Genomic DNA, 27031 nt, shown 5'->3' on the forward strand with positions numbered 1-27031 from the left:
GCCCAAATTTCGTAGTGACCTCTCCAGAAATGGATGCACACACAGAGGCAGGCCGTGGTGCATTCATTGGGTTGATCGTCAACTGGTCTTTCTGCAGCGAGGATCAGCTCGGATATGATTCCTCAGTGAGGTATTTAAATAACCTTGGCTGCTGGGAGATAGCAGTGCCTGGCGGTTCTATAGGCGACACAGATAACAGCAGCAGCAGCATTGACACTGTTTCACTGGGTCTACTGGGAGGTGTTTTACAGCAGCACCATCCTTTTGACTGCTGATCGGATGTTTGGGCGGCACACACGGTGCTTTATAGCAACAGAGGTCAAGCCGACTGAAAGGAGTTGCATCAAGATGGAGGATTGCGACACCCTAATTAAGGATGCATGGCTAGAGTCTGTGGGTGATGAAGGTGTGGATCCACGCAATGAGGTTGCTCATCTGCACGACATCACCCAGACGCTGAAACATTATCAGGAGCTTGCAGGCACATACCCAGAACTCAAACGTGGCGGTCTAGTGTGCCTTCAGCAGGACAGCGACAACACACTTACTGAGGACACGACCCTCAGTATTCTTGGCGATCTTTTTCCAATTTAGTGGTTGGCAACAAAAAAGAGCAGGAGCACAAGCCACAACTCCGTGTACACAGGCGTGTTGCCATGTCGCCAATTGGAAAGCCGCTCAATATGCTCAAGTCTGTGCCAGAACTCATCATTGTCGTTGCCGACACCATGCGTGCTCACCGCGCTATTGTCGAGCATTGCCACATTCTGCACCGTGATGTTATGCCAGGAAACATTCTGTTCCGGCGCATGAATGATGGAACCGTCAAGGGTATGCTGGTCGACTTTGATCACGCGGTCAATTCTTCAAAGGGCCCTCATACTCCACATGATGAGCGCACAGGTACTCTCCCATTTATGTGCATTCATGCCTTAGAGAGAAGCCAGCTCCCACGCACCGAACTCGACGACTGGGAGACGATGATTTATGTCTTAATTTGGATTGGGACATATGGATTTAAAGGCGCAAATGGCCGAGCTGCTAAAATCAAGTATTGGGTTGGCGGCACAACATTGGAGGACATTGCCAGATTTAAGCGCGGCGATTTGGACAATAGTTCCAGTTTTAAATCTATCATCAACGATTTTGATAGTAGGATGGATCATATCAATATTCTTGCAGGGTTGCTGAGTATGATGCGTGATACTCTAATCAACAATGCAGGGTGCAGCGAGAATGGCAGGGGCGCAGATATGAAACAACCTTTTAACCATGGTAACTGCGAATCATCCGCCTCGAAAGCCACGCCTGGTTTATTTCCTCCATTATCCAAATCCGCATTGACGGTTGAATGGCGAGATGCTATGAACACTCCAATGATTGATCCGTTTGAAGCGCGTGCTGACATGGCACAACTATTGCCAAGAGCTGTTGGCCATTTTGGAGGATGCCGCTGAGTATTGCCGAGAATTGCTGATCAGGACAGGAACTGAGAGCAGCGAGTCAAGTACAGATGCTTAGTCATTTTTACCATTTTATATTATATTAGTCATTTATCATTTCCATTTTCATCTAAATATTAATTATTATTTTATCAATTGACAATTCATTAATAGTAAAATATATGTTACAAAAGATATAAAAGCAAAGAGAGTATTTATTTCTTCCAATGAGAGCAATTCCTGGTTGCCCGACAGCCACTCCTTTTGTAACCTGTCATGAAGAGAGCATATAAAGGAATGACTGTCGGACAGCGAGGAATTGTTCTCAGAAAAAATAAATATCCTTTCTTGAATTATACTTTGTAACATATATTATATTAATCTGATTGTAGCCGCTGAGCTGATTAGATTCCAAAATACATACATGTAAGAATTAATATGTAATGCGGTGTAAATATGCACCGTCAATATGCATAAAAGCGCCTTTTCCAACTATTAGCCTTTTTCTGGGTCGGTCTTGGAAAAAGCATTGAAAACAATCCAGATTGAAGAACAATCAACAAATCACAATAAAATAAATGAAAAATATAAATTGAGCTTTCTCTCTCACATTGCGCGCTGTGTGTGCTTGCAGTGGCAATGTCCGTGTCATCAGAACATGATGGTCGCAGACCAAGAACAGCAAAAATGTTTTGAATTTGTCCACCTTACCGAATGGCTCTGTGGCTTTTTTGTTTCATGTTTTTTATGCATTAAAAATATCTCCTGTGCGAGCTGCAAAATACTGGCCCGTAGCAGCCACCTCCAACTCTGCACCTTGCACTCCATTTTTTTGCCTAGATGTCGCAAAAAAGGGGTCCCAATTTAATATGCATCCATGTTTTGCTATTATTCTATTTTCAACCATGCGCTCTCTTTGTCTACCTCTCTTACTCATTTTTTGTCGGCCATTGACATTGCTGACACTTATTAAGGAAAAACAACTGCCCATTCGCCCCCTGGTTTTTACAGGGGGTTGTCAACCATTGTTTGATGAAACACGTATATCAACGCCCTCTATTTGTGAAGACCGCAGAGGCAGAAATGGCTGCAGTTTGCTCAACGTTTCGGATGAAATATTTTTTATCCTTTGCTTGTTTTGGCTTTTTATGTGCATGTATCCCAATGTGCAAATGAAGCTTTTAGCTGCTATGATTGATGCGGAACCACCAGAAAAGGGAAAAGAAAGCACAACCATGCCTCGGAGCAACCTCAGCCTTCATTATGAGAAGAAAAGACAAAAGGCAAAGTATTTTATTAGCCAATACAAAAATTATACCAATACCCACCACCCTACTCGCACTACTACCACTGCCAAAACAAATAAAACATATTGCTGCTACTTTGTTCTATTCCGGCTCAGCCTAAACGTGAGCTTGGCAAAAAAATTTATTATTATTTTTATACAAATAGCCACAATTTTTTTGGCTGCAAAAATCTATTCCGACATATCATAATTTTCTGTACACACATGGTCTGCCCGCCAGCTGTCGTGCTCTATAAAAATGTGGGTCTAAATCGATATATTCAAGTCTTAAAAATTACTTAACTGAAAAGGGGCAGCGCTGTGTGGGCAGCGCTGTAAACATCATGGTGTTCCTTGATGTCAGCCAGCAATAACAGAAATGTGTATAGTGGCCATGATGGCGATCTTGATTCTTGAAAAGGGAAGATAGTGGCTTGAAATGTGTGTTGGGCACCACACCAGCGACCGTGGTTTGAAAAAAGCATTGTAAAAGTGACCGCTGATCAATATGTGCATATTTTGAAATATTATAACGGAAATTCGGATATTGCCGATCTTCGAACAATAACATGTGCATGAAAAAGGCATGCTTTCGCCAAAAAACGGAATATACATGCAACGAGAAAGCCCTTTTGAAACTTGCACTCTGCTCCAGCCGAACCTGAAAGAGACGACCCAAGAGTACACATTTTTTGTGAGTAGCAAAAAGAAGCGCATCCATTTTTGCACAGCTCAGCACAGCGCAAAACAAAAGAAGCGCAGGAAAATAAATACCAGGAGTCTCCCGCCTGCTCCTTTCACCGTCTTTCATCCTTGTTTTTTTCCTCCAACATCTCAAGCTAAGCTTTTAACACCACCCACACACACCTCTCTCCGACACCGACACCACCATCACCAACACCACCAGCGCTACCCAAATATCTTGTCATATCGTTATAACTGTGACATCAAAAATGGGAGCTAAGTCACGTGACAGCGCAGACGCATGAAATATATTTGATATTTCACGCGTACAGCGAATTCCGAATAGTGAGGTCTTTAGCTCTTCTCGTAGTCTCATTTCTATTAATATTTATTATAACCAGCACAATCCCTCATTACACAGCCGCTGGCAGTCCCTTTGCCTGCAATGCTGTTCTTGTCTTGGCCCCAGGCCCTGTAAGAATTTCCGTCGGAGAAAACGAGTAGTGATCTTTTTTGGCTGCAATACTCATGACTAGTCTACTCGACTTATCAAATACATTGCAGCAATTGTCGCCAAACACCACCTTGCCTCCTCTGTGGTCAATCTGCCGTACAGATAGCAGATTTGCAGAGGCACCAGGGACATAATAAACATCATTAAAGATGCCATTTTCCCATCAGTGAACTCGTTTGCGCGCATGGTGACTGTGCCCTTGGCCTGAGCATGAATGTCGGCCCCATTGGCAACACAGAATGTCATGTCATCCACCTGTGGTTGCTGCAGAATTCCACTCTCACAGGTGATGTTGCGTGTACAGCCAGAATCCATATTTCATGGCTGATTTGCCAGCCTGACGGTCTGCAGAGCTGCCTCTTTTCCATTCACAAAGAAGATAATACTATTGTGCAAATCGCCTGCAATGTCCCACTCATGCTAATCATTGGTGCCACAACCACTCTGCTCTGCAGGATCCTCACTCCACTCCACCACCTCACTTGGTCCAGTCTGCTTGGGGCATTGTCAATCCTGACAAATTCGACGTCTGGTTTGCCAGGGGACACTCCTTGGTCCAATGAACTTTCGACTTACAGTGGTGGCAATAGCGGCTGATCTCGATGCGTGGCTGTCTTGTCAATGCCTGACTGTGCCCATGCACTGCCATTGCTGCTTGCCTGCCCAGTAGGATGCTCCACTTCCACTGCCATTGCCCAGCATACTTGCCTCCACATTGATCAGCTCTTTGTCGACCTGCTCAGCGTCGATCTCCAAGACTTTTCCGCACATTGCTGCATCAATGGTGTGGTTGAAATCTGCAGGCAAATTGACCAAATAAATAATGTTGACTACTAAGCGAATGGTCACATTATTTTGCTCCAGGAATTCAAGGACCTCCTTGCGTCTGCATGCCATTGAGCGAATGTCACCAGTGTTAGGCACAGATTTCCTTAATAGGCAATGCCCATCAGTCGCCCTTTTCTTTGTGAGTAGAAAGACTCAGCCATAAAAGGGCAAAACAACATTTTATTAGTTCTCCCTCTTCTCTTTTCCTAGTTCTTAGAATATAGTTTTAAGTACGTTTATTAAATTCACTCGTTAACAACCAGTGTACTGCATGTGCACTAGTTCCATGACCAGATTACGAACATCCATGGCTGTCATCACTCCATAATCCTGTTCAAGAGCCGTCCACAGTTCATATGTGTTATGTTATAAATATATATTGAACTAAAATGAACTAAAATAAAGCTAAGGGATGAACAGCCTCCACTGTTCATATTCATTGGTAGTTATGTGTGTGTATGAATTCCCGCATATCCAAGTAGGGAATTAACTATCGATTGATTCATTAATCAATCGCCGGAGACAAGCCGCAATTTCTTGTATCACAATATGGCTCCTTGAACGTGTGATACATGCCAGCAATGTCTGGCTGCATGCATTTGAGCAAAATCCGAACCACCTTCAGCTTGTTGCGGTCTGTCATCTTGCTCGCCTCGGCAGATGTCAGCAGTACTGGCTCCTTCACTGCGTGCTCCAATCCATAGTCGTCAAGGACATCAAGTACCAGCTCTTTCCATAGCTGGTAGTTGGTGCCCGATAAAAGGTTCCCGCTAGCAAGTGGTTGGCTAATGGTCCCAGCAGGGCTCATAACTGTTGGAATATAGGAACGTTCTATGAACGTGTAGATAAACTATAATGATATAAAGTATATTTAATAAATAAGTGCTATGCACTGTGAAAGGTAAAGAGTAGAAAACATATTGCTTTGGTCACTGTGTGACTTATTGTTTGTGTTGCTAAACAGCCAAGACTGGTTAATCAGTTGATTGCCATCAACCAATACATATTCACCAATGTAAGTATAATTTTATCACAAGGAAACTAAACGTACTTGGCCAAAGTGGCCAACTGCACAAACGTGTGCATCGTTATTATGTAATAGTTAGACAAGTTGTTCCCGAGAAACATCTGGTGCACATCGATGTTGGAGTTTGGGCAATGCAGATGTTGGCATCTGGCAGTGGGCGCTCTTTGGCGTTTTGTCTTTTTGAAGCTGTACCTGAGACAAGCTGACAGAATTTACTTGCTTTTCTCCTACATCTAGTAGGTCCATTATGTACTGGATCATATACACATGTTTGGCGCCAAGCTTAATCAGTAATTTGATCTGTCTGTTGGCTTTTGATAGCACACAGTGACTCTGGGAAGTGCACCTGATGGTATTTTGGCTGCTTTTTAATATGCTAGTATTGGTTTCATTCCCTGACTGGCTGCATATATATGTGTATGCATGCTCCATTTATAAAAATGGTGTGTCTAGTCTCAAACGCAAAATTTTGTGGGTCTCAATTGAAAGTCTATGGACAGTTCACTCTTGCAACTACTGACAATGATTAAAATGGCCAGAGTTCACTTCAACAGCAACCTATCGTGCTCTATAAAAATGTGGGTCTAAATCGGTATATTCAAGTCCCAAAAATTACTTTTAAAGGACTGAAAATGGAGCAGCGCTGTAAACATCATGGTGTTCCTTGGTGTCAGCTAGCAATAACAGAAATGTGCATAGCAGCCATGAGGGCAATCTTGATTATTGAAAAGGGAAGATAGTGGCCTGAAATGTGTGTTGGGCACCACAGGTGTCGGCAAACCAATTTTTCATAGTGCCTTTATTATTTTTCTTCTGTCGAATGTGGAGGAAAAAGGCGTCAAATCATCAAAACGCAGATTATTTTTTGACCCTCTATCTTAGGCAGGCGCATTGTCTATTTTTCCACACGATAACAATTGAATTGTTTTTTATTTCACCCCCTCTCCCCATTATAAACAAAAAAGTTGTCAATTTTTTGTTTTCCTCCCGTTTATTCGACGCGTTCAAAAAAAGAGAAAGGTATGGAAGAGAAGCAAATCGAAAAGAGGGATAGTAATTCAACCAAGCAGGTGGTGAATTATTTATGCGACAGTCTTTTTTCTGGCGTAGCAAAAGCTTGATTGGGATTCATGCGGAGAAAAGTAAACAATGGAAAAGTCCCTGTTTGACCGTGATCCCCGCACAGCCACCACCACAAATATGAATGTCAACATCAGCATCTATTGCTGCTGCTGCTACTGCAACTACTACTACTGCTGAGCCCTGCTTGGGGTAGTGCAGCCCAACTGTAATAAAACTTATTCGTACTAACTAATTTCATTAAAAATCCATTATAAGGGAGCTTAAAGAGCTCCACTTATCTATTCGAAACTATCGCCCGTGAAAATAGAAATCGCGATCGTAAACAATCACAATTTCAAACAATCGCAATTTCACAATGGCAATTGTCACGTGACATTGCAATAATTGATGTCACACCAACAGACTGAAAAAGAAGGCATCTTGATAATATAGAAGAGTCGTTCAATTTTTTCCGGGTCAACAAATTTAGATGTTTTTCAGCTGCTTTCTAGATACGCGTCACGAAAAAGGGTAAATTAAAAAGTGACTGGAGATCCATACGCGCACATTCCGAGTCATCCACATTTAGGCAAAAGATATGGAAAATCCAAGTTTGTATTTTTCCCTTTGAACTGCAACGCGTTTTATTATTTTTATTATTTTTGTGCGATTGCCAAGTTGTTAAAATAATTTCATTGGCCATATTTGCTCAAAATCAAAACGTGCATTTTCACAAAACAGCACGAAGCGTCGCAGCACAAAAAATAGGCGACAATAAGGATGCTTGCTCCCTAGAAATAAAAAAGGCATACTCTCACCCACCCTCGCTCCATTTTTTCTTTTCCCTATTTTCCTCCAAAAATACCAAGTTTTCCTCTCCATGCCAATCTTGTCAAATAACACTTGTTACTTGCGCTCATACCCGTACTCCATTTTGGACTTGCCCAAACCCAAACTCTTCTTTGCACCCGCTTAAACTCGAACTGTTTTCACTTGTCTTTTTGACACACCGCCGCTACTCTTTATAAGTTAAATACTAAGTAAAAAAAACCTAAAAGGGTAGAAAATAGCAACAAATTTTAGCTTTCCATTTTTCCATTTTTCTTTATATTTTATCTATTATTTTTATTTCCATGTCCTTCTTCAAGGCTGCAGCTCTCAAGATGAGCGCTGCTACGCATCTCCCTGCTGTTGCTGCCTGTGGCCAAGCACTTACCTCAACCCCCAAGTCTCGTGTGCTTGTGCACAAGTAGCGCGTTACTCGCGAGATCCTCGAGGCTGTGACATGCAAACTCACTTCAACTCGTGCGTGCCTCGACAGCACCAGCGCCAACCTCACAGACTCCCACGCTGAGGCGGCTATTCTACACCATGAACTTGCCATGGCCTGCACCCAGCTCACTGATGCTCACTCTGAGCTCGATTTGTTCCGTGCTGAAGTGGCTTCTCTGCGTGGCAAGCTTGCTTCTTCCAACGCCAAGGTGGAGGTTCTCCAAAGCGACCTGACCTTTTCCCATGCCAACGAGAATATTCTACATAACGAGCTTGCCTCCTCCCGCGCCATGGTTGATGCTAAGAGTCGCGAAAACACCATTGCGCTTCGCATGGCAGCTGCCGCTGGCTCTCTTTTTCTTTTGACCTGCACAAGGTTGACCACTCTGCGCGGCACTCTTTCATTGTCTCGCAATGAGGCTGTGCATTTTCGTGCGCGCCTTGAATTGTCAACTGACAATGCAAACAATATCCTCGAGATGGTTACTTCCACTCGTACCAAAGTGGTTGGCCTGCGCAATAAGCGTTCTTCAAAAGACTTAATGATCAGCACTCTGCGGGACAATATGGACATAGCTTATGCACAGGCCAACGCCACTCACAGCAAGGCCGATATGTCCTACAACATAATTGAAACTCCGCCGTGAACTGAACTTGATGAAAAACGAGGCGGACAATATGCAGACCGACTTTGCCACACCCGGCTTTACGATTGACACCTTACAGAACAATCTCAAATATTATCATACCAAAGCAGCCACTTTAAAGCGCAATCTCGAATCTACACGTACCGAGACAGACACTGTGCAGAAAGATATTAATTCCACTCGTGCTGAGACAGATACTTTGTAAAGCAAGCTCAAGGATACTCGCGCCGAGGTACATACTTTGCAACGCATCCTCGAGTCTGCTCGCGCTGAGTTGGACACTATGCAGCACGGCCTGAAGTATACTTGCGCTCAGGCAGACACTATGCGGCGCAACCTCAACTCTTTTTCTGCCGAAGCGGACACTTTGCGGTGCAGCCTTAAAAATACTTGCGCCGAGATGAACACTGTGCACAACAACCTCGCCGCGGCGAACTCAACAATTAACACTTTCCGCTGCAATATTGCCACTGCCCGTGCCCTGAGCGGCCAACCCTGCATCAGCTCCAAGGCGCCGCGTAGCAAGGTTGCTACCTTGCGCTGTGTTTTCAAGGCAATAGATAAAAAGCAGACGCCGGGCACAATGGGACTATCGCAATGGCTGGGCTGGCTACACCCCCCGGTGCGACGCCTGATATAACTAGCAGACATATGGAGGCTCTTCGCAAGAAATTGGCTGTGAAGTGCCCTGAGCTTTTCGCTCTTCTCCAATAAGTGAACGACCCTTGCAACTCAACGAGCATACCCAGTGATAATCTTGCATAAAGGCGTACGCCTGAGGAGCTTGCCCAGCAAGAGGCAAGAATTCTGCACATGCTCTTAGTTAGGCCCAAACCATTCTAGCGATCCACCCAATTTTATTCAATGTAATTATTACTTTTTAACAAATAAATATTTTCTTTCCCTCGAAAAATTTTGAAAAAAAATAAAACGAGAGCAATCTAAAACAATAAAGTTTTGCAAGCATACAAATGTCCTTACACTTTCTCGATATAGCGCAGATAATTATGCTGCAATGCGCTGCGTAACAGAGAAAAGCTGAGCGGTTAATATACGCTTTTGGTTTAATTTACTCGTTTGAGCCTACTCTAGGCCATTTGTGATTGCTATCATTCTGTCTGTCAAACGATCCAAAGCCAAACTATCTCTTTTCATTACTAATGCTAAAATAGTATGTATTACACCTTACACTCGCTATATATTGAATGCTACTTTTCCTTTGTAAATACTACAGCGCAGCTTCTGTCTCAGCCACCATGTATGGAGCAAGCAAGTTGTGCGCGCACATAACCACAGCATACGCGCTGTCTTCGGGATGCAAACTGCGTAGCTCATTGGATACCTCGACTAGGACGCGGTCGGCAAACTCAGCCTCTGCCGGCAAGCGCCACGCACACTTATTGACCATCACAGTGTACAACGCATCGGCCTCCTCCCTGCTGTGCTCCTCCGCGTAAAGATCGTGAATTCCAGCGGCAATTGCCTGCACAACGCGCACTACCAGCCAAGCCGCTCGCTCAGTTTCCAACGGCATAGTCAACGCAGCCGGGTACACGGCCAGCGTGTTTGCCAAAACCGGCAGCGTGTGTGGACTATCAACAGCATCCATCAAAAGATCGCACAACATAATGCGCACGCGCTGGACGTCACCAGCAACAAGACTGAGCGCTGCAAAAATGCGCGCCAGCGAGCATGTTGTGGCCGGCGATGACACTGGCGACACAATGCTCTGGGCCATATGACGCATCAGCGAGGCAAAGAAGCTGCCCTGTGCGTTCTTGAAACACAGCGTCCAGATGCATGTTACCGCAGAGGCCTCGATGGCGTGCAGTACCGATGGCTCACTGGGCGGCAAGAGGCGGCGCGCAAGGGGAGTAGCGGATGCGTATGCCAGGAGCTGCCGGTGAAACTCAGCGACGTCCAGCACTGGCATATCGCCAGTCATCCCGAGCAGCGCAGCCTCGAGCTCCTGTGGCGACTTTTGCAGCAGCGAGAAAAAGCGTTTGGCGCGGTTGGCGCCATTGATGCGCTTGTCGCGCAGAACGCGCTCCATGGCCTCGGCGTCGTTGGCTTCGGCTACGGGCTTGGCACCCTTTTCGGAAGGAGTGGACGCTGCCGTCACTGTCGACGCTGTGTCGGCCACCCCGTTCTTGTGCCGCTTGGCTCCCACAACGCCGGCCAGTTCAATCTCATCAGCAAGAGCGGCAGATGCTGGCTGCATACGCCGCTTGGGAGCAGGCACAGGCTGTGGCAAAGGCTGTAATGGATGTGATGGCTGTGGAATGAGCTGTGATGTCGCTATCGATGGCGATGTCGATGTCGATGGCAAGGGCTGTGATGTCAGTGTTAGTGTAAGCGGAGCTGGCTGAGAAACCTGGCCAGTGCCCCGCAGTTGGCGGATAGTAACTTGCTGTTCTGTGACCAGCTCCAGCAGTGCTGCACGCTCTTGCTGAAGCTTGGTGGTGCGCGCCCGCAGCGCTGTAAGATCGGGGCTCTTTAGCGACAGTGCCGCAGCGGCCGCTGAGCTATGTGCAGTTTGTGCGTGGCGCAGGCGCATTGGGCGCTCACTGGCAGCTTCGCGTGCAGCGGCCAGCTCGCGCTCCAACGCTCCCACGCGCTGGTCGCGGGTGCTAAGCGCGGCCTCAAGCGAAATGACGCGGAGGTTGAGCTGTGCGACTGTTGTGGTGACCGAGGCATCGTCGGGCGACGCTGACGAGCGCAGCGCAGCCTCCAGCGTGGCCACAGCCTGCGTGCGCTCGTCCAATGCAGTCTGCATCTTGTCGAGCTCTGTCTGCAACTCGGCAACGCGGCCGCGAGGGCGTCGACCCTCGGGATTCTGCTTGCGCTCAAGCTCCATGACAAGCACCTCCTGGCGGCGGATGGTCTCGTTTTTGTGCACGGCGTCAGCGCGTAGCGAGGCCACCTCAGCGCGTAGCTCGGCGATATCCATAGCGGCGACGTCCTCGGTGGCTGCCAGCACAGCTTCCGCCGCTGTGGCCGTCGACTTTGGCCGCGGTTTGGGACGCGCGCGGGCAGCCTCTCGCGCCTGCGCCTTCAAGCGCTCCAGCTGCGTTTCTAGATCAGCAACGCGTTTCTCATCCTTCTTTGCTGCGCGCGCCAGGCGGCCAGCCTCGGCGCGATGCTCAGCAGCCGAGACCTTGGCGGCATCCTCGAGCGAGCGCACGCGGCCCTGTGCGGCGTCATGCTTGGCAGTCATTTCGGCAAGCGCAGCCGTGAGGTCGGCGACCTGGTCCTCCAGCTGCGTCGTGCGCATGCCCAGGTCCATCTCCATCTGCATCAGCCGCTCCTGCTCCTGCTCCAGATCGGCCTCGCGCGACGCCAGCGACCCGCGGTGCTGCGCCATCTCTTTCTCTTGCCGGTTGATCAGCTCGGCCTGCTCGCGCGCGTACCGCGCCTGGATGCTCATAATCTCGGCTTTGGTTGACGAGCGGATGGCGTCGCGCGAGATGCGCAGCGACTTAAGCGAGCCCTCTTTGGCCTCGACCTCACGCCTCAGCCGCTCGATCTCCTCGCCCAGCGCCGCGTCTGGTGCTGGAACCGGCGCCACCTGCTCCACCGCCGGCGATGCCTGTCGCAGCTCGCCCACCTGCGCCTCCAGATCCTCCTTCTGTCCGCGCACGCGAGACAGCTCAGCCTCGCGCTGCTCAACCAATGCCCGCGCCGTCGCTGTCTCCGCGTTAGCCTTGGCCAGCAGCCGCGCCCGGTTGTCAGCCTCGCGCTGCACCGTTGCTGCCGCTGCGGCCACCCGTCGCGCGTCATCTTGCGCCTTTGCAACCTCAGCTTTGGCCTTTGTAAGCTCCTTTTCCTGCTCGCCAAACACCTTCAGCAGCCGGCTTGTGTTGACCACTGCCTCTTTGAAGTGTCGGATATTTTGCGCAGGAATGCTAACCAGCTTGTCTCCGTCCATTTCGGTGCTGTCTGTGTCTGCGGCGACTGCTGTGGTCGGCGTTTCTATTGTATTCACTGCGCCTGTCTTCTCCATTGTATTGACTGCGTCTGTCTTCGGCTCACTGTCTCTGGGCGCCTCGCTCGACGGCCTGTCGCCTGCCTGCGATGCCGTGGATGAATTCCGTTGTGTCTGCTGTTTTGTGGCTATGTTGGTGTTGGAGTTTGCTGTTGAATCAGCCGTCTTGGCTCGCGCCCGCGTGCTGACATTCATACTTTATGTGGGAACGTCGCGCTTGCTCCAATTTCAAATGAATTTTGGCGTTGAATCCAGGGTCGTTATGTGAATAACAAATATATAATAGGAGTATGTATTTAATTGAAAAGGTTTGACAAAAAATTAATGAAGGAAAGAATTCAACCCTTTAAAATAAAATAAAAAAAGTAATTCGTAAAAAAAATTGCAGAAAATTTTTTTGGTAATAATAAAAGAAGAAAATTCAAACGCGATCTGCGTTGCCTTCCCACAACACCACCGACCATGCTTTGTGGAGAAACCTCACGCGTCGCAATCATGCTCTCACAAACAAAAATTAAATAATAAAAACCACACTCACCCAATTTATTTATTTACCTTCCTTTATTATCTTTTTTTTGCACATCACTTTCTCTCTTTTTCTTTTTCTCTCATTCATCTATCCATTATTTTGCGCTCACCATGTTCCAGCAAAAGCACAAACATCCGAAGCAACACAAGCACACAGCCATGAGCCGCGAACTCAACTCGCTCTACCTAGAGAACCACACAGTTCCAGTTCCACTCGCAGACCTATTCCAAGCCAAGCCCAAATTCGACACCAAAGCCGAGCGTTGGACCTGGCGACCATTCAAAAGCAGCGCTCGCACCGACAACCTCACACTCTCCCACTGGGTCAAAAGCAACGAAAAATACACCGACTACTACTACGCCCGCTATAACGCCAAAACACAACCCTACCAATATACGGATTTGGAATACGACAAATGCATAGCGCCGTTGGATGCCCGGTGGAGCAAAGAAGAGACAGATTATCTTTTGGTGCTTTGTCGACAATTCGACCTGCGCTTTATTGTTGTGCACGATCGATATTATGTGCACCCGGATAGGCCGGCGTGCGTGAATGCAGATGCAGCAGGAGAGGCGGTGGCGGCAGGGGATAGACCCTTGAGGTCATTGGAGGATCTGAAGGACAGATATTATTCTATATGCCGGGCGTTGACAAAATACCGCGCAGGGGAGGATTCTCGCGACCCCGACGACCTCCCACTGCAGGCCACCAATAAGTTAGCCGACGACCTGGCCCTTCTGGGTTTCGATGGGGACAAGGAGCGCGAGCGCAAGCAGTATCTCGAATTGCTGTTCAGTCGCACAAAAGAGGAGATCGAGGAGGAGGAAATGTTGATTGTGGAGGCTCGTCGGATTGAGTCAAATGAGAGAAGGCTGATTCATGAGCGCGAGGCCATGCTGAACTACCATGCGCTATTCGAGGAAGCACCATCATCGGCAACTATTCCATCGGTCAAGGTACAGTTCACACAGGCGGAGACTGTGTCTGCTGCTGGTTCATCGGCAAACGGGCAGCCTGGATCCGCAGCCGCTCCTGCATCGGCGTTCGCTGCTGCTGCTGCTGCTGCCAGCGCTGGGCCTGATTCGGTCACATTGCCAAAAGTGCGCAAGGGCGCCCCGGATGCCATTGGGGTTGATGGTGGTGCGAGTGTGCGGCCCATGAAGAAGCAAAAGTCAATTCATGGGTCGCCACAGCCTACGACTCCAGTCACGCCCAGAGTCAAATCTACCGCGGCGGCGGCAGCAGCAAACAAGGCGTCAGCAAACAAGGCCGCGCTCGGCGTCTCCGTGGCCTCAACTGACTCAGTGTCTGCTGCGCGCGGATCTTCGGTCGTCCGAAACTCCATGTCGCCTAGCCGCGCCGCCTCCGTAGGCATTGTCAAGCAGGAACACCTGGACGGACCCGTACAGTTTGGCCCAGTCACTTTTTCCACTGAAGACCACCTGGTTAACCCCGCCATTATTCAAATCGACACGCCCGAGACCGGCCCGATTTTCATCGCACAGCGCGACGCGCGGCTTGGTCCCGGCGTCTTCTTGCGGTCCGATAAGCTGTTCCCGATTCCCAAAAATAAGCTGGAGGCTGTTAAGCAGTTCATGACGCAGCTGGATCTCAACAGCCCTAACACCATCTGGCCACGCCCGGTCATGGCTACCGCCGCCGTGTGCGATCGCTTCGACACTTTGCAGACCACCATTATTCCGCTGCTGGACTGCAAGAAGGTGGCAGATAAGCTGGAAACTGAAATCCAGGTGTTGCGTGCGCGGAAACGCATGCTTATGAATGACGTGGGCGAGAGCAGGGCGGAGGAAATTATAAAGAAGCTGCCGCCCATTGATCCATCGATGATTGCAGCGATACGCGCGACCACGCCGTCAACGCCGACGATTGACTCTACGCCGGTGGCTGCCAGTCGGCATAACCGCAAGGGCAGCACTACCAGTAGCCGCAAGAAGGCTGCCCGCGAGTAAAGCGTAATGACAAAGGTTATTTTCAACAAATTTAAATTTTTATTAAATCTATTTAAAAGATACTGTTTTTAGGAGGATGGATGGTTGTACAAGTTGCGAAGGGGAGGGAGTTTTGCAGCGATGAGCTGCGGCAATTATAAAAAGGAAATGTGTAAAAAAGATCAGAAACTGGTGTATGCGGAGATGAGGATATATATGTAAATTGCTTCCTCAGTAATAGAGAATGCAGGGAGTGGTGGATATTTTGGGTCAGGCTCGTCTGGTTTTATCTAGCCATTAAACGAGCCAAGGCAACTTTTTTGTTTAAATTTTTTTTGAGAAAGAGCCCTCTCTCTCATTCCGATACCTGCGCCATCAGCGCCTGACGCTCAGCGAGAATCTTCGACACAACCTGCTCCATACCAAGCTTCCCCACATGCGCGTTATCCTTGAACCTGTTCCAGCACATATCCTCAACCTTATTCGCCAACCGGTACAGCGCCGTACTCGCCTTAACCTGCGCCGACTGCGTGAACATCGTATGCCTGGGGTTCTCCGGATCAGGCTTATAAACAATATGCTCGCCAACCGACAAAAGGTTGCTAAAAGTCATATTCTGGCTTTGCATAACCATTGTCTGCTGCGCTGGATCCACCTCGGAATACTCCAGAACGTACGAAGTGTCGCCGCCAAAGATCTTGCGCACCAGTGTGGGCACGTTCTGAGTCACCATTATAAGCCGCTCGGTGCGCAGGATGCCTGTGTTTTCGTCAATGTCCTGGTTGAGAATCTCCACGTGCCGCACGTGCGGTGTCTTGTCGTTAGGGTACTTGCGCCAGTTGGCCAGGCTCACTGTTTCCCAGTCGTGTTTGAACACGTGCGTCGCCTCAAAAAGCCTCATTTGTTCGGAATCAGAAAGACCACTTTAGCAATTTGTGTTTGAATGCAAGAGAAAAGTGAAATGGCAGAAGTGAAAAAGGAAACAAACGAAATTTCAAGTTGAAAGAAAAAGAACTAAAGGAGCAAAGCGAACAAAATGAATTGGGAGGGGAAGCTTCCTTTTATCAGCAACGCTCGAGGAAAAAAGAAAAAGATTAAAGGAAAATTTTGTTATCAGGCATTAATAGCCGCCACAAAAATGGAGTTGAACTTGACAGTGGGAATGCGGCAAGTGTGATTTCTTTTTTTTGTTGGGGGCGAATGTGAATTGCGAGTTCCGCTGTGGGACGGGATCAGCACTGCATTGCACTTTTTTTTTGAGATTTTGGTGCCAAGCGCCAATTGGCCAAAAGTCACTGGCACTGGGAAAAAAATTGAACTCTGAGCTCTGGTGTATCGCACACTAATCACGTGAAACAGAAGAGCATCGATGAAAAACCCCGCGGCCACTGCCAAAAATGCATGTGCACCTAGCGGCGCAACAGAATCGGCCTGTATCGTTTGACAACATGCGGGTGTCCAATGGACCATTCATCATTCGCCAATGAATGAGGTTTCATATGCAGGCTGCGGATGCATAACTGGACCATTTACCCACTGGGAACTGCTCACACACCAACTTAAATAATGCGGGGATATCTCTCCAAGTGAAATCAAATTATTTTACATATTGCTTGCTATCTTAAAAATGCTAAAGATATTGCTCAACATGATAATTCCAAACAAGTTAAATACTAATTTGACAAACAGGGATATCGAGTGCCCTATGTGTCAAATATATTTTTCCTGTTTCAAATTACATCAAGCATGTTTATATATATTTGGTCCAGTTGTTTTTTGTATTGGCAAAATCAAAACTTTGTAGACAACATATGTTTGTCCGGTTACATTTGATCAGAGTCAACCAACATCTTGGCTATACCAAAATACTAATTCACAACCACGCGCTCATTGATCCGGCCTGTGCAGAACTAAAGTCATCATCACCATCGCCATCATTAGTATTATCATAATCACACTGCTACCCTATGACAAACAAAATGATTGAGGATACTGTCCATTCAATATTAAGGACATTAAGTACAACGCAACGCAGCACAACGACAAGCAAAAACGAAAACCTTATCATAGTAAAACCCGGTCTTATTTATTCATATTATATTGTGAGTATGCTTCCATTTTCTTCATTCTCTTACTCTCCCCTGATCTGTGATATGTGAATCAGGCGATTTGATTCGTCAACCCAGAAAACCTTCTCGAAGCTCACAGGAACCCTTTCTTTATTTTGTGCCTTTGTGTTAATTTCTAGAAAAAGAACTGTGGCCGCAAAGGTCAATTTTTCAATTTCCCACTTTTCACTTTCTTTCTTTCTCTATTTTTTTGTATTACGAATTTAACCTTTTTTATTTTCTTATTTTTATACATTTAACAATGACAGCTCCGCCACTGGTACTTCAATGGGGTCGCGAACGGTACATGCTCAAGTACGATGAGAATGACATGCGGGACACAACGCTCGGTCAATTCAAGGAGGTCTGTCGTGAGGTCACAGGCGTGCCCAGCAACGGAATGAAGCTTATTTTCAGTGGCGGTAAGTATAACTTTGCAAAATAAGAAAATCTGGTATTTGGTTGTTTATATATTTACCTATTTTCTGCGCGCATAAGCTAAAATACTTTTTTATTTATTTCCTGTAGCTACCATGAAGGACGATTCATCTCCTCTGTCAAATTATGGAATATACCCGGGGGCCACAGTGAAGCTGATCGGCAGGAAGGAGGGCGCAGAAAATAGTGGGCCAGTAACGGAGGAGGAGCGCAAAGAGAGCGCTTTGATCCACAAAATCGACGACATCGCCAACCACGCGACCGACGTTCTCTCGTCACGCATGCAAGCCTACCTCGCAGACGCACAGCTCTACGTGGACCAATTCCTTTCCGGATCCATGGATGGACTGCATGGGGAAGCGCTGAATGAGATCAAGGCTAAGGAGCGCAAGAAACTTAACGACGCGTACATGTTTATTAACGAAATGCTTATGCAATCCTTGTTAAAGATTGACTCGCTAGACTGTCCGCCGGAGGCGGAGAAGGCAAGACAGCGTAGGCGACAGGTTGTGAGGATGCTGCAGTCGTGGATGGACCAGATGGACCACAAGAGAGATAGCGTCAAGCAGGCTGAAGCAACGATTTCGCAATAAAAATACACACAAAAATTATAAAATATTTTTATTCTTTGCGCCACACAATTTCATCTTTTTTATACTTTGTGCTCAGTATTTTTACATTCAATTCATTTTATTTCTTAACTGCTTTGTCTGATGTATTACAACAATAATTGAAAAGGAGCAGTGGGTTTTGTTTAGCCATATCAGCCAGTGTTGGCGGTTGCGAAAACTAGATCAGAACCGTGCTCAAGGGCGTCCGTCGGCGGGTTATTGCCAGCACTAGCCCACTGGCCGACGTCATCGCTCGAAAGCGTAATCCTACACGTCGGGCACGAAAGATGACGCACCAGCCAGGACCTCAAACACGAGCGATGAAACAAATGCTCACAGGGCAGTTTCTTTGCGGTCATCAGCACCTCGCGACAAATTGAGCATCGGTCATTAAACCGCACAATATCCTCCTTCGTGGCATCCGGAAACTGACACTTCATGCTAGTAACAGCGTTACGGAACGCCGCCAGCTTGCGTGATTTGCGATATAGCTTGCTCGCGATACTACGTAGATTAAAAAATACCATGGCACTTACAATATTCAACGACAGGCCGTTGATCAGCAGGATATGTGTGTAGTGCAGGAGTGTGAGAACCAAAATGCACATGTCTGTGGCAAACTCGCACAACAGCACGGCGTCAGAACGCGCTTCCCACGACTCGGTCGCCATGGTATTATTGTTATCCCAGGCGTACACAATGTATTTAGTCAGGGTTTGGCCGACATCGAAGAGGATGGTCAGGGCTTCGATGCAGAGGATGCTGAAAAGGGGGCGGAGGAATGTCCAGCTGAGGATGCCTAGACTGATTGCCGATGCGATAAGCACGCAGAGTAGGGCGACAAAGCCCCAGCGAATATTGGATTGGACCGGTGACATCCGCAGGCCCTCTAGATGGTCGCGCGCTAGGCCACCGACCAGGTATAATGTTCCAAAACAGCAATATGCCGCGGTCCATATGGCTAGGTCCTCCCAGTCGGCATCCAGAGTCGCTCTGACCGACACCACTTTGAACAATACAAAGTTCAAGATGCGATCGTACGAATGCTACAGAAGAAAAAAAGAATGGGTAATAATGGATTTTAAAATGCAATATAAAAACATGAAAGCTTGGGCCCAGCCATGCTTCAACAAGAACATAAAAAATAGAGGATTAATCACTTACATGGACTTCATTCATCGCAAGCCTCCCGAATATCAAATTTATCAATGCCTTTCTCGCCAAAGACACCACCGCCACCAACGCATTAGCTAATCCCAGCATATGCCACTTATTCGACAGCAATGTGCCCAACATCCAACTAACGTTGCACCAAAGATCCGGCGAATAATGCTTAACCGTAAACGTATCCCTATAAGCCATCGTCCCTGAAATATCAGCTAATGTACCCCCACTGTTATGGTGATGGAGGACCATTTGTTGTGATGATTGTGATAAGTCAAGTGCGCACTTGCGTTTGAACTCGTTGATTGTCCACTGTGGTCCGCTGTTGTGTACGAAAAGCCCGATGAGGGTGGCGACGGCAACCACAGCGTAGGCTGCGTCAATGAGCAAAGGTCTGGTCATTACCAACAGAAAAATAAAAAAAGCTTGGGAATGTTAATGTAAATTCAAATTTCGAGTTAACCGGTTTTATATTCTAACAGCCTTCTCTGAGTGTAAAAAAAGGTGTAGTAAGGAATATTGTTTTTACGTAATACAAGTATAAAGTATAAAATGGGTGTATGGGTTGTGTTTGGTAAAGAGTACAAAAAAATTACATGTTAACAAAAAAAGAAGCCGAGGAAAAAAGAAGCAGAAAAAAGAAGTGCGATATTTTGGAGGTACAAAATAAAAATAATAAAAAAAGGCAAGTGCGACTTGCATTTTTGATTCAATCAGAAAAATGCATGTGACGCAAACAGTGGTGCATTAATGCACTTTTTTTCCTCTGCTAATTGCAATATCTGATTGAGCTGTCGGCGCATTCTCGGGTGCAACAAGAATGAAAAAATATATTTTGGTATATTTTTTAAGGACGAGAATACAATTTATTCTACTGCTTCAGAATAGAACATATATTGTTTTAAACTTGCTCTGTGGATATGCGCATTGAAGCAATAAATTCAAGTACACCCCCGCTGCCTCTGGGCATGCCAGGGGAGGTATATTCGATGTGACAAAGAAAATAGAGCGAGTCACATAATATAATATAATATCGTTGAGGTTGTTGCGCAGACTGAAGATATGGAAGTGGATGTTGAGGCAAGAATCGCGAAACAGGTTCAACCTGCGCGCTGATCGATAGGACACTAATTGGATAACGCAGGCGTAAATCAGGGAGGCATTACATTGATGCCCAAACATGCTCCCATTCTGCAATGCACACGCATGAGCGTACACGCACGAAAACAACAACATTGACTTGCCAAGATACAGTCTACTCGCAGAAGATCCAGTTCTCACCAACGAGCGCACAATGGACAATGTGCACAACAAGGCGACGGCACATATATAAGATGAGCTGCCCTAGTAGTACTTAGAAACATCAGTAATAAAACTTTTATAAAATCACCCTAACTTTAACACTAGGCAACGAGTGCTCCCACACCCCCTTACTATAACAAGGTTGTATGTGTCGGCAGATAGTCATTAATAGCAGTGTCATGTGTGTGTTCAGACTTGACTTGCTGGTAAGCGCGCGCGTTGTCCTTGCTTTGCTCAATAAGTTGATCAAGTTTCTTGTACAGCCTGACATTATCTACGGTAAGACTTCAATTTGCTGCGTAAAGTTAAATAGTGGTCATGTAAGCTTTTAAGTTGCTGCAGGCCTAAAGAATACAAAAACACAAACATCGCAGTTTTCGAAAAATAATAATTGCACCACGTTTTATGATTTTTCTGGAGTCATAAATGAATCGTGTGGTTGTGAGTACTGTGTTTCTTTGAGTAAGCTGTGAAACAAAAGATTTAGTAATGTAAATAGTAAGCCAACTATTTACATTACCAGTTGAGTGCTTTACAAACAAATTTTTAAACTTTAAAAATTACATTATTCGAGTAGTTGAGCTAGTGTTGTTAAATTTTTATTAATATAATTATTTTAGTTACATTTTCTGAACTAGTCATTTTAAGCTGCGCCTCTTGCGTGTTACTAGCAATTTCGTCATATCTATAGATCCCGATCGGACAAATGACATGACGCCCACTCCAACGCGTGATTATTCCTATTCTGCTATGTTAATTTTTCTCAGTTTATTTTATAATACCAACCAAATCTCGGCTGCTCGTGGGTAAATTGAAAGAAAAGAAGCAGCAACAACAACAAATGCAAGCAAACAACCATGCGAATAATAATTGCAGAATCGCAATTTTTCAAACATATATAATGCTTTCTTCATGTCATTCATGTCTTCTATCCGACATCGACAAAATGCAAACATCCGCTGGTAAAAAAGCATACATCCCTGCTTGGCATCCTTGCTTTTTATAGACCAAGCAAATCAGCCCGCCTATCTGCCAGCTATAGTCCGACCTTTTGTTTGTATCAGTACTCCCTCACTACGCACCCCTTTGCGCACTCTTTTACCTATGCTCATGATGGTATTACTTGCTACTTATGCATTATGTAGCTCGCTTTGGCTCTCTTGTCTTCTGTTTGCCGCTTGTTAACCCGACCTTTTTGTTACTTCATTCGGACACTCATATTTGCCTTCCTGATAGGACCCTTCTGCCAGTCCCCAGCTTATCTTACGCCTATATCAATTATTCCTTGTCAGCTTGTGGTTATCCTCCATCACAAGCGTAGTCATATATATGCGCACTGCTTAATCTCTTTCCTGGTTACAAGCAAGCGTCTTTTTTGTTAAACATCTGTTGAGCGATGGCCCAGTATTTTTTACAGTATTTTTCCAAATAAATTGAATTTCCAATAAAACGAACGCGACGAAAAAAGGGAGACCAGGCCATATTGAAAAGAGAGACATCCCACAGAGCCTTGGTCTAGTCAGATTTTGTTTATTGAAGAGTCCGATATCTCAACTTTTCTCCTCCCGCTAACAAAATTGAAAAAGCACATCACAAAAACAGCAACATCATTACCGCTTCACTCACATTCCTACAGCCAGTAGGAGCAACAGCAATAACACCAGGGATAAATAATTATAAAAACTGCTTTGGCCTGATCGGATTAAACCAATCAAATTTGCGAATCCATTAGTTTCTTTGGGATTTTTTAGACCCAAAGCTTGGAAAAACAGCAGCAGTGGCCAACAAAATGCGAAATTTGCAATTTTGCTGACAGTTAGGCACTGTGCGCGCGGCATCGCTCGGCGGGGGCTCTCTCTCCTTTCACCCTGTGTTCATATAAACGCGATTGATCTCCTTTTGTGAGTTAAAACATTTACTGTCGTCTCGTAACAACACATACTCTAATAATAAACATGTCTATCGCTGAGAAGGCCATCGTCTACGCCACCCTGATCCTTGCCGACGACAACGTCGCGATCACCGTAAGTACCAACAGCGTTTGAACGATGGATGCGCCATTATTGAAGAAGTATTTGGATTCAGACAACGGATACGCGGGGCACAAATTGCAGACACGTTGGATTCGCTTGCGCAATTGGATACATATTTATTAGGCGAAATGCGCAAATTCGAAATTTTGTTGAAGCTTGAGATTTGCAGAATCGAGATTTTGAATTTTGCGCACAGCCAGAGTGTGGCAGAAACAAATTACAGTTTGTTTTGCTGCGGCCATTGCAGCAGCCAATTCCAACGTTTGCGAACAATTTTTTATTCAATTCGGCGTTCTGAATCGGCACCAGATTTCTGCACAGTACACAAACGAAATGCTTTTTTACAAGGCATTATGTACAAAAATGGACAGTCGGCGCTAATTACAACCCCAATTCAATTTTTGTGCATAAATTTGTACTTTTTTACTTTAAATTTGTAGGCCGACAAGCTTGAGGCTATCACCAAGGCTGCCGGTGTTGAGGTTGAGCCCATCTTCTTCAGCCTGTTTGCCAAGGCCTTTGACGGAAAGGACGTCAACGAGCTCCTGCTTAACGTTGGTGCCTCCGCTGGTGCCGCCCCCGCTGCCGGTGCCGCTGCCGGTGGTGCCACCGAGGCTGCCGCTGTTGAGGAGAAGGTTGCTGACGAGGAGGAGGAGTCCGATGACGATATGGGCTTCGGTCTTTTCGACTAAGTTTTTTAGCCCATTGAACCGCTTTTATTCCAAAATGCCCGGCTTCTTCGGTATAATAAATTTGTTCCCTCGAAACATACTATATTTATTTTGAAACAAAAAATGATTGTTTGCTCCACGCTTAGATGTGTACAGCTAATTTGTGGCCGCATTAAAATTGGCATGGCAGATAACTTGATTTGCTCGATAAGAGCACATTTTAAATGGTCAAAGTGTTAAAAGTGGAAATAGGTTTTCAATATTTACTGATAACTGACAAACCCCCAATTGCTACGACTAAATGTAGCCATTATGATGAAATGTCAAGTTACCTTGAACCAAAAAAGACTAGATTGTATCAGCATTATGGATAAATAAATATTAACAAGCCACATTTCCAATTTTGAAATATCAATTAACCTGCACACAATTTGCTTTTAATTCAAGTTCTAGATAATAACACTATCGCCTTTCTAAAAATAGTTTACTAAATGTTGAAGCAGCCACCAAGCAGTTAACTCGATATGCAATCGCAGCTGTCCATACGTTATCGTGGGGTGAATAGACAAATTGACAAAGCGAGTGACACCTATCAATCAAGCATTTTTATCCAGGCTTTTTGCTCTTTAAAACTTTCAAATTAAAAAACTAGCAATTTTAAAGTCTAATAACATCAATGTCAGCCCCAGTTACTAATACTTTAGACAGCACTCGCAAGCTCATGCAGCACGTCGTCGAGCGCAAGAGCTTTGACGCCTATTGCTTTGAAAACATAAGTTAATCATCCCACTGACAGCAACATTGCTAGTCCAATGGACTTCACTGACCAACACATCTACTCAAAAGCTCATTCACTCATTTCTATATTTGACTTAGATGAAGCTTCTTTCGGCCGATATCGGGCGAGTGCGCGGCGAGATCCCAATCACCAAGGGTTATCTGAACGCCATTGGAGGCATACACGGTGGATGGCTCTCAACACTGGTCGACGTCGGCGGTTCCTTGGCCATTGTGTCGTGCTCTATAAAAATGTGGGTCTAAATCGATATATTCAAGTCTTAAAAATTACTTAACTGAAAAAGGGGCAGCGCTGTGTGGGCAGCGCTGTAAACATCATGGTATTCCTTGATGTCAGCCAGCAATAACAGAAATGTGTATAGTGGCCATGATGGCGATCTTGATTCTTGAAAAGGGAAGATAGTGGCTTGAAATGTGTGTTGGGCACCACACATTGCATCTCATGGATTCCCGACTACTGGCGTGTCAACCGACTTGTCGGTGTCATTCTTGGCTGCATCTGGCAAAGGCAGCACTGTTGTTTTTGATGCGCAAGTGTTCAAGATGGGGCGCACGCTGGCATACACCAGGGTAGACATCTTTAGCAACGACAAGATGATTGCTACTGGTAGTCATACAAAGTTTGTGGCCAGGGAGACAGCAGTTGCCGCTGGATCTGTCAAGAAAGCTGGCGAGTAAGAATGCAATACTTTTTAAGGTGTACATTCCCTAACGTTGGCATCAGCGGTCAATGCATATATTTGAAATAATTCAAGACTAAAGACGTAAAATAGATAATAATGGACAAGAAAATTGTATGTTTGTCAACACGGATATAAAGATGCAATTAATGACTAATTGGTCCGCCCATCTGGGATGTTTACTTCTGGCACCTTTACTTGAGCAGCAGATGCAAGCCTAAATGCAGGAGTAGATACAGTCGCAGAAAGAGTCTCGGACCCAGAAGAAGGAGCAGAAACAGCAGCGGAGTATTTGGTATCCACATCCATCTGGTCCTCACCAACCTCGTTTTCCGACGACGACTGGCTGTTGTGTCTCTTCAATGAATAACTCTGGCCTAATCTACTAATGTGTTTTATAATCTTAATCTTAAATACAGCACGGCGAAGCCTGGCCTTTGCGTTGAAGTTCTCCAGCACGTCGGGAAGCAGATTGCGCGTGGACACGTTGCTGCCAGTCAGCCATGGGTGGTTCAGGGCCTGCTCCGCTGTCATGCGGCTCTGGGGGTTGGCTCTTAGGCACTGGCGGATAAAGTCCTTGGCATGGTCCGAGATGTCCCACCAAAAGCGCTCGAGAAACTTGATGTTGTCGCTTTGCATGGCCATCATCATTTTCGAGGGTCTTCATAGTTCCAAAAGGGGCTGTAACCACAAAGAACCGAGAATGTCACTACGCCTATCGACCACATATCAACGGCCTTTCCGTGACCTTTTCGCAGAAGAATCTCTGGCGCCGCGTAACCTAATGACCCGCACATGGTATTGAGAATCTCATCACTGCTGCGCATAATCCGTGCAATTCCAAAATCTGCCAACATAAGAGGAGCGTTCTCCGACTTGTCTAAGAAAATAAGGTTCTCAGGCTTAATGTCTCGATGAACAATGTTGTGCTTGTGAAGGTAGGTGATGGACTCTATTATACATTGGATGAGCTTGCGGGCATCGTTTTCGGAGAAGTGCCCGTAGTCACCCAGTTTCTCAAACAGCTCACCGCCCGTGCACAGCTGGAATACCAGGTAATAATTTTCAGCGGACTCGAACCAATCTAGGAGCTTTACAATGTTGGGGTGGTTCAGGTGGCGCACTATGTTTATTTCCTTAATAATCATTTGCTCGTCAGTAGTCATTGCGGCCTTCTTGATGACCTTGATGGCCACCCGGCGGCCATCTGGATTAAAGATGGCCTCTCTGACTTCGCCAAAAGTGCCCGAACCTAAAACCCTGCCAAAGGTGTAGTACTGCTCACGCCTGTAAGATTGAGGTTGTTGTGCTATCTGTTGCGACATTCTACTATTTGAAAATTATTTAAATTAGAAAAAAAATAATAAGTATAAGAAAAGTGTTTAAACGTGGTTGAGAATGTTTAAAGAAATATTTCATTGTTGAATTTAATGTTTTCAAAAAGAGCTATAGTACAAAAAAGCACAGAAAGGCAGCAAAGGAGCCTTCAAAGAAAGAGAAAGAGAAATCATCACGTGTTATACAATCATGATTCTCTCTGGTTTATGAAAGAGCTGAAAAGTATTGTTTTGTATTATGCGACTGAAACCAACCAGAAGTACGTGTAAGAATAATATGTAATGCGGTGTAAATATGCACCGTCAATATGCATAAAAGCGCCTTTTCCAACTATTAGCCTTTTTCTGGGTTGGTCTTGGAAAAAGCATTGAAAACAATCCAGATTGAAGAACAATCAACAAATCACAATAAAATAAATGAAAAATATAAATTGAGCTTTCTCTCTCACATTGCGCGCTGTGTGTGCTTGCAGTGGCAATGTCCGTGTCATCAGAACATGATGGTCGCAGACCAAGAACAGCAAAAATGTTTTGAATTTGTCCACCTTACCGAATGGCTCTGTGGCTTTTTTGTTTCATGTTTTTATGCATTAAAAATATCTCCTGTGCGAGCTGCAAAATACTGGCCCGTAGCAGCCACCTCCAACTCTGCACCTTGCACTCCA

General features: G+C 45.8%; 11 protein-coding genes across 11 annotated transcripts; 7 read left to right on the top strand and 4 right to left on the bottom strand.

Moving 5' to 3' along the window:
* Nucleotides 1-629: 629 nt before the first annotated feature.
* Nucleotides 630-1163, top strand: BX661DRAFT_136783 (uncharacterized protein; the record flags this gene model as incomplete). Its single annotated transcript, XM_051532683.1, has 1 exon — nucleotides 630-1163. A coding segment is annotated over one exon (534 nt), but the record flags the coding sequence as incomplete, so codon positions are not given.
* Nucleotides 1164-7980: 6817 nt separating this feature from the next.
* BX661DRAFT_79166 (uncharacterized protein) lies at nucleotides 7981-8903 on the top strand. Its single transcript, XM_051539483.1, has one exon. The coding sequence runs from the start codon at nucleotides 8225-8227 to the stop codon at nucleotides 8759-8761; it is 537 nt and encodes a 178-aa protein (XP_051388558.1). The 5' UTR covers nucleotides 7981-8224; the 3' UTR covers nucleotides 8762-8903.
* BX661DRAFT_189745 (uncharacterized protein) lies at nucleotides 8474-9206 on the top strand. Its single transcript, XM_051537608.1, has one exon. The coding sequence runs from the start codon at nucleotides 8772-8774 to the stop codon at nucleotides 8964-8966; it is 195 nt and encodes a 64-aa protein (XP_051388559.1). The 5' UTR covers nucleotides 8474-8771; the 3' UTR covers nucleotides 8967-9206.
* Nucleotides 9207-9989: 783 nt separating this feature from the next.
* Nucleotides 9990-12941, bottom strand: BX661DRAFT_201202 (uncharacterized protein; the record flags this gene model as incomplete). Its single annotated transcript, XM_051538477.1, has 1 exon — nucleotides 9990-12941. The coding sequence occupies one exon, from the start codon at nucleotides 12939-12941 to the stop codon at nucleotides 9990-9992; it is 2952 nt and encodes a 983-aa protein (XP_051388560.1).
* A 444-nt stretch (nucleotides 12942-13385) lies between these two features.
* BX661DRAFT_201203 (uncharacterized protein) lies at nucleotides 13386-15245 on the top strand (the record flags this gene model as incomplete). Its single annotated transcript, XM_051538478.1, has 1 exon — nucleotides 13386-15245. One exon carries the CDS (start codon nucleotides 13386-13388, stop codon nucleotides 15243-15245), a length of 1860 nt encoding a protein of 619 aa, XP_051388561.1.
* A 334-nt stretch (nucleotides 15246-15579) lies between these two features.
* Nucleotides 15580-16125, bottom strand: BX661DRAFT_147086 (uncharacterized protein; the record flags this gene model as incomplete). The annotated part of the gene is made up of 1 exon (XM_051533207.1): nucleotides 15580-16125. One exon carries the CDS (start codon nucleotides 16123-16125, stop codon nucleotides 15580-15582), a length of 546 nt encoding a protein of 181 aa, XP_051388562.1.
* Nucleotides 16126-17282: 1157 nt separating this feature from the next.
* Nucleotides 17283-18478, top strand: BX661DRAFT_208021 (uncharacterized protein). The gene is made up of 2 exons (XM_051538673.1): nucleotides 17283-17754; nucleotides 17861-18478. Exons 1-2 carry the CDS (start codon nucleotides 17595-17597, stop codon nucleotides 18361-18363), a joined length of 663 nt encoding a protein of 220 aa, XP_051388563.1. The 5' UTR covers nucleotides 17283-17594; the 3' UTR covers nucleotides 18364-18478.
* BX661DRAFT_189752 (uncharacterized protein) lies at nucleotides 18459-20196 on the bottom strand. The gene is made up of 2 exons (XM_051537609.1): nucleotides 19546-20196; nucleotides 18459-19427 (listed from the first exon to the last, which is right to left on the bottom strand). The coding sequence occupies exons 1-2, from the start codon at nucleotides 19945-19947 to the stop codon at nucleotides 18534-18536; spliced, it is 1296 nt and encodes a 431-aa protein (XP_051388564.1). The 5' UTR covers nucleotides 19948-20196; the 3' UTR covers nucleotides 18459-18533.
* Nucleotides 20197-22401: 2205 nt separating this feature from the next.
* On the bottom strand, nucleotides 22402-22697 carry BX661DRAFT_189758 (uncharacterized protein). Its single transcript, XM_051537610.1, has one exon. The coding sequence runs from the start codon at nucleotides 22683-22685 to the stop codon at nucleotides 22470-22472; it is 216 nt and encodes a 71-aa protein (XP_051388565.1). The 5' UTR covers nucleotides 22686-22697; the 3' UTR covers nucleotides 22402-22469.
* BX661DRAFT_189760 (60s acidic ribosomal protein-domain-containing protein) lies at nucleotides 22698-23741 on the top strand. Its single transcript, XM_051537611.1, has 2 exons — nucleotides 22698-22871; nucleotides 23321-23741. The coding sequence occupies exons 1-2, from the start codon at nucleotides 22803-22805 to the stop codon at nucleotides 23570-23572; spliced, it is 321 nt and encodes a 106-aa protein (XP_051388566.1). The 5' UTR covers nucleotides 22698-22802; the 3' UTR covers nucleotides 23573-23741.
* A 1040-nt stretch (nucleotides 23742-24781) lies between these two features.
* BX661DRAFT_147089 (uncharacterized protein) lies at nucleotides 24782-25027 on the top strand (the record flags this gene model as incomplete). The annotated part of the gene is made up of 1 exon (XM_051533208.1): nucleotides 24782-25027. A coding segment is annotated over one exon (246 nt), but the record flags the coding sequence as incomplete, so codon positions are not given.
* Between the last annotated feature and the right edge of the window lie 2004 nt (nucleotides 25028-27031).

This window comes from Kickxella alabastrina (assembly GCF_025024165.1).
Source record: "Kickxella alabastrina strain RSA 675 chromosome Unknown BX661scaffold_48, whole genome shotgun sequence".
In the NCBI taxonomy this organism is placed as follows: domain Eukaryota; kingdom Fungi; phylum Kickxellomycota; class Kickxellomycetes; order Kickxellales; family Kickxellaceae; genus Kickxella; species Kickxella alabastrina.

Coding starts and splice junctions, on each gene's coding strand:
- BX661DRAFT_189758 (XM_051537610.1), bottom strand. CDS start 22,685: ATGCCGCGCGCACAGTGCCTAACTGTCAGCAAAATTGCAAATTTCGCA.
- BX661DRAFT_189752 (XM_051537609.1), bottom strand. CDS start 19,947: ATGACCAGACCTTTGCTCATTGACGCAGCCTACGCTGTGGTTGCCGTC. Junction 19,428..19,545: donor TTGCGATGAATGAAGTCCAT/GTAAGTGATTAA, acceptor TTTCTTCTGTAG/CATTCGTACGATCGCATCTT.
- BX661DRAFT_79166 (XM_051539483.1), top strand. CDS start 8,225: ATGGCCTGCACCCAGCTCACTGATGCTCACTCTGAGCTCGATTTGTTC.
- BX661DRAFT_189745 (XM_051537608.1), top strand. CDS start 8,772: ATGAAAAACGAGGCGGACAATATGCAGACCGACTTTGCCACACCCGGC.
- BX661DRAFT_208021 (XM_051538673.1), top strand. CDS start 17,595: ATGACAGCTCCGCCACTGGTACTTCAATGGGGTCGCGAACGGTACATG. Junction 17,755..17,860: donor GAAGCTTATTTTCAGTGGCG/GTAAGTATAACT, acceptor TATTTCCTGTAG/CTACCATGAAGGACGATTCA.
- BX661DRAFT_189760 (XM_051537611.1), top strand. CDS start 22,803: ATGTCTATCGCTGAGAAGGCCATCGTCTACGCCACCCTGATCCTTGCC. Junction 22,872..23,320: donor ACGACAACGTCGCGATCACC/GTAAGTACCAAC, acceptor TTAAATTTGTAG/GCCGACAAGCTTGAGGCTAT.